The sequence below is a fragment of the Trachemys scripta genome, chromosome 3 (genome assembly GCF_013100865.1).
Source record: "Trachemys scripta elegans isolate TJP31775 chromosome 3, CAS_Tse_1.0, whole genome shotgun sequence".
Lineage (NCBI taxonomy): Eukaryota > Metazoa > Chordata > Testudines > Emydidae > Trachemys > Trachemys scripta.
Genome location: NC_048300.1, coordinates 136,135,009 through 136,138,953, shown reverse-complemented (window position 1 = coordinate 136,138,953; position 3,945 = coordinate 136,135,009). Strand labels below are relative to the sequence as shown.

The window sequence follows — 3,945 nt, the reverse complement described above, 5'->3', positions numbered from 1 at the left end:
TAAACCAATAAGTGAGGAAACAGCTTCAAAAGTTTATTGCTGAAAACAGCCTCTAAGGGCTTAGTACGATCTTGCTTTTGCATCTTTCACCCCCCTCCTTAATATGATGTTAATTTTGTGTGTGTATTAATGAGCCATTGATTGGAAAACTCATGAACTTCTAAAATCTCTTCCCGTATGGGTATATCATAAAGAAATATGAAAAAACATTATTGAACACAGCTGAAAATCTCCAGTTCCTATAGAAATGCAGCTTAGTGGGGGATGCTTTAATGACATGGGATTTTCCATTTCAGACATGAGCCTCTGATGATGGGGGATTGGAACTTGCTAGGCAGCATCCTCGAGGAAGTGCACATCCACTCCACCATCGTGGGAAAAATCTGGCTCACTATCCTTTTCATCTTCCGGATGCTGGTGCTGGGAGTGGCTGCTGAAGATGTTTGGGATGACGAGCAGTCTGAATTCATTTGTAACACTGAGCAACCTGGCTGCAGCAATGTCTGTTATGACAAAGCCTTCCCCATCTCTCTGATCAGATACTGGGTGCTTCAGATCATCTTTGTCTCTTCCCCATCCCTAGTGTACATGGGACATGCACTTTATAGACTTAGGGCCCTTGAGAAAGAGAGGCAGAAGAAGAAAACCCATCTGAGAGCCCAGCTGGAAGAGCTGGAGCCGGTCCCGGAGGAGCACAAGAGAATGGAGAGGGAGCTGAGGAAGTTAGAAGAACAGAAGAAAGTGAACAAAGCGCCCTTGAGAGGGTCCCTATTGCGCACCTACGTCCTGCATATCTTGACCCGCTCAGCGGTGGAAGTGGGCTTTATGATAGGTCAGTATCTTTTATATGGGCTTCAAATGTATCCCCTCTACAAATGCACTCGTCCTCCGTGCCCTAACACGGTAGATTGTTTTGTGTCTAGACCCACAGAGAAGACCATCTTTATGATTTTCATGCATAGCATCGCAGCCGTCTCCCTGTTCCTGAACATCCTGGAGATTATCCACCTGGGGATAAAGAAGATAAAGAAGACCCTGCATGGGAGGCAGAGAAGAGAGGCAGCGATGGCAGAGGAGACAAGCATTTGCACCTTGAAGAAGAACTCAGTGGTGCAGCAAGTTTGCATCATGAGCAATTCCTCCCCCCAGAGCAGCTATAAACTGTTGCCAAACCAGCAGGGTGGGCTGCCTGTTTACCTGCCCCCAGTACAAGGATACAAAGTGCTTCAGGCACCTGCTGATCCCTGCCAGAGGCCAGGAGGGATGGGTGCTGAGCAGCGCCGGTGCAGCACAGACAGGCCTAGAAGCGAGCAGCACCATGGACAGGTCCCTCGTCTCTACAAGCACCCGGAGCACCCCCGGGAAAGGGAGCAGCACTACAGACAGCTCCCCAACCAGCACCTGGGACAGCCATCCCGACACCCTTCCTCCAGCAGCGAGGAGACCCACAAGCAGCCCCAGCAGGGCATCGAGAGCTGCCCAGGGAGCGAACAGCACATCCCGGAGCCGCCCAGGAACGCTGTGCAGCCGGCCAAGACCCCCACTAGTGCCGGTCCGCTGGAGATTCCCCAAGCCCTCCGCAATGTACTCCGCAAACACAGCCGGGTGGGCAGCTGCAAAGACTACGGGGACGATCGCGGTGACTCTCCGGACAGCGGGCACTATCAGGGCAATCGCAAGGCCAGCTTCCTGTCCAGGGTGCTGTCCGAGAACCAGCTGGCCAGTGACTCGGAGAGCTCCGACTCCAGGAACGGCTCCAGCTCTGAAGCCAAATGCAGAGAGGAGAGCAGCCCACCCATCACCCCACCACCCCCTTCTGCAATGGGACGCAGAATGTCCATGGTAAGTAACGCCAAGTGTCCTGCTCTCTAGTGTGAGTTACTGCTCCTTGGAAGGTGTCTGAGCCTGAGGCAGGCCTCAGGATGGCCAGGCTGTGGCTGGGGAGTTGTTTGGATACAGTGACAAACGACATACCTGGCTTCATGCTAGTAGAGGGCCAGAGCCATCAATGGATAAATGGCAAAGGGATTGAAAAGAAAAAGACGCCATTATTTCCTATACATGCCTCACAATTCCTGGAGGTTTCAAATCAAACTATCTCTCTGCTTAACTGGGATTGTCTTTTGTCTCTAAAGTGAATATTATCAGTAACAGATCATTCATCATTTTATTGGCTTTGGTCACTGAGGTTTCTTATATATTTAAACTATATAAATATATCCCCCAATTGATCTTTAAAGGATTTTACCATATCCTAGTAGAGGTTCATTCCAGTACAAGAAATTAAATTAAAATCCTGTCCCCACTGAAATCAATGAGAAAATTCCCCTCAAGTTGAGGGGGCAGGATTTCTCTTGGACTGTATCTTTGGGTTAAACTATTGCCTAAATTAGATTGTTACGTCTTTATCAAAAATATAAAATTTCTACTAGATTAGGGTTTTTTTTTTTGCCATAAAACACTGAATAATACAGCAAGTGGGTAATTTCATATTTAGCAACTGTTCATATTCCAAAACCACACAAGCTGTCTGAAACTAGCTTGTTTACTTTCGATTTTAATAAACAATTGTAATTTGGATCCAGATGCCAACAAAGTTGCATTTTAAAATAATTTAAGCTCAGCGGTTGCAAACCCTTAGTGAGGCGCACTGGCATGGGGCGGGGGAGGGGGGGGCACAGATTTCAATGAGAATACTCCAGTAAGAATGGATTTGCAGACCTTCAGATACTATCTTATACATTCTGAAGCAAAAATTATTTTAAAAGAAAACAAGCTTAATTTCAAAACACTGTGGGCCCTCTAACACGTCATTCCATTCCCCCCTATTCTTTAATAACTACCCTTTTTACACATCTGAACCTCTGCCAAACAAGCAGAAAGTATATTTGTACATTATTCAGCACATTACCATTTGTATCCACCAGTTTCAATTGTGCCAGAGTTTCTATAACATATAGACAATCAGCAAATACCATACAGAAGAAAATATTCATTCTCTTAAATACAATATCATCATTTTCCCTTTGTTGTTTCCAAGATTGCCTGGAGAGAGGGCTCAGAGTCCATCTTGCTGGTTTTCTATGAGGCTAAGGTCTCTTTTCTCCTCAGCAACACAGACTATCACAAGCAAATCATACCTGTCCTCTGCTCCCTACAGTGACTTGCCATAGAATTTTGAATCAAGTTCAAGGTCTGGGTCCTTATCTTCAAGGAGCTCTATGGCCTGGGCCCAGAATATCTGAAAAACTGCGTACTGCTCCAGGATGAAGACATTGGATAACAACTATGATGCTCTGGCACAGTGGGACTTTCTATGATAAGGGTAAAGCTCATCCGTGCAGGAGTCAGAGCTTTTTTCTATTTGTTTGTGGAATGAACTCCCGCAGGAACTAATGACAAACCTCCCATTACAAGTACAAAGTGCATTTTCTTTGACCTTGCTATATAAATACATAACAACAGGCATATTTCTAAAACACAAACCAAAACCCCTACCAAAACAAGACACTCCACTGCACATGTTTTTCCCATGGAAAGAGGATGAAAGATCAAACAATACATGACAGATGTTAGTCATGCTGCTTAATGCACTACTGGTAGGCATTCAGATACTATGATGATAAGTGCAGCATAAGGACTGGAATATAATAGAATGGGATTATTTAAAAGATAATCAATAAAAACCAGAACAAACATGACAGAACTTAAGCAGCATCTTAATGAAAATTAATGAAAGTCTTGCCTGCCATTCTTAAATACTGGACATGACAGTATCTGCTATTTTGCCTTTTGGGCCAGGTCTTCTAAAGAAATATAAAAAAGAAGAACAGGAGTACTTGTGGCACCTTAGAGACTAACAAATTTATTAGAGCATAAGCTTTCGTGGACTACAGCCCACTTCTTCGGATGCATCTATGCTATGCATCCGAAGAAGTGGGCTGT

At 45.0% G+C, this 3,945-nt stretch overlaps 1 protein-coding gene across 1 annotated transcript; it reads left to right on the top strand.

The window, feature by feature from the left end:
- The first annotated feature begins 312 nt into the window (after positions 1 to 312).
- Positions 313 to 1,872, top strand: GJA10 (gap junction protein alpha 10). The gene has a single exon (XM_034766892.1). The coding sequence runs from the start codon at positions 313 to 315 to the stop codon at positions 1,870 to 1,872; it is 1,560 nt and encodes a 519-aa protein (XP_034622783.1).
- The last annotated feature ends 2,073 nt before the right edge of the window (positions 1,873 to 3,945 follow it).

What these genes read in the sequence shown, in the direction of transcription:
- GJA10 (XM_034766892.1), top strand. Translation starts at nt 313, where the DNA reads ATGGGGGATTGGAACTTGCTAGGCAGCATCCTCGAGGAAGTGCACATC.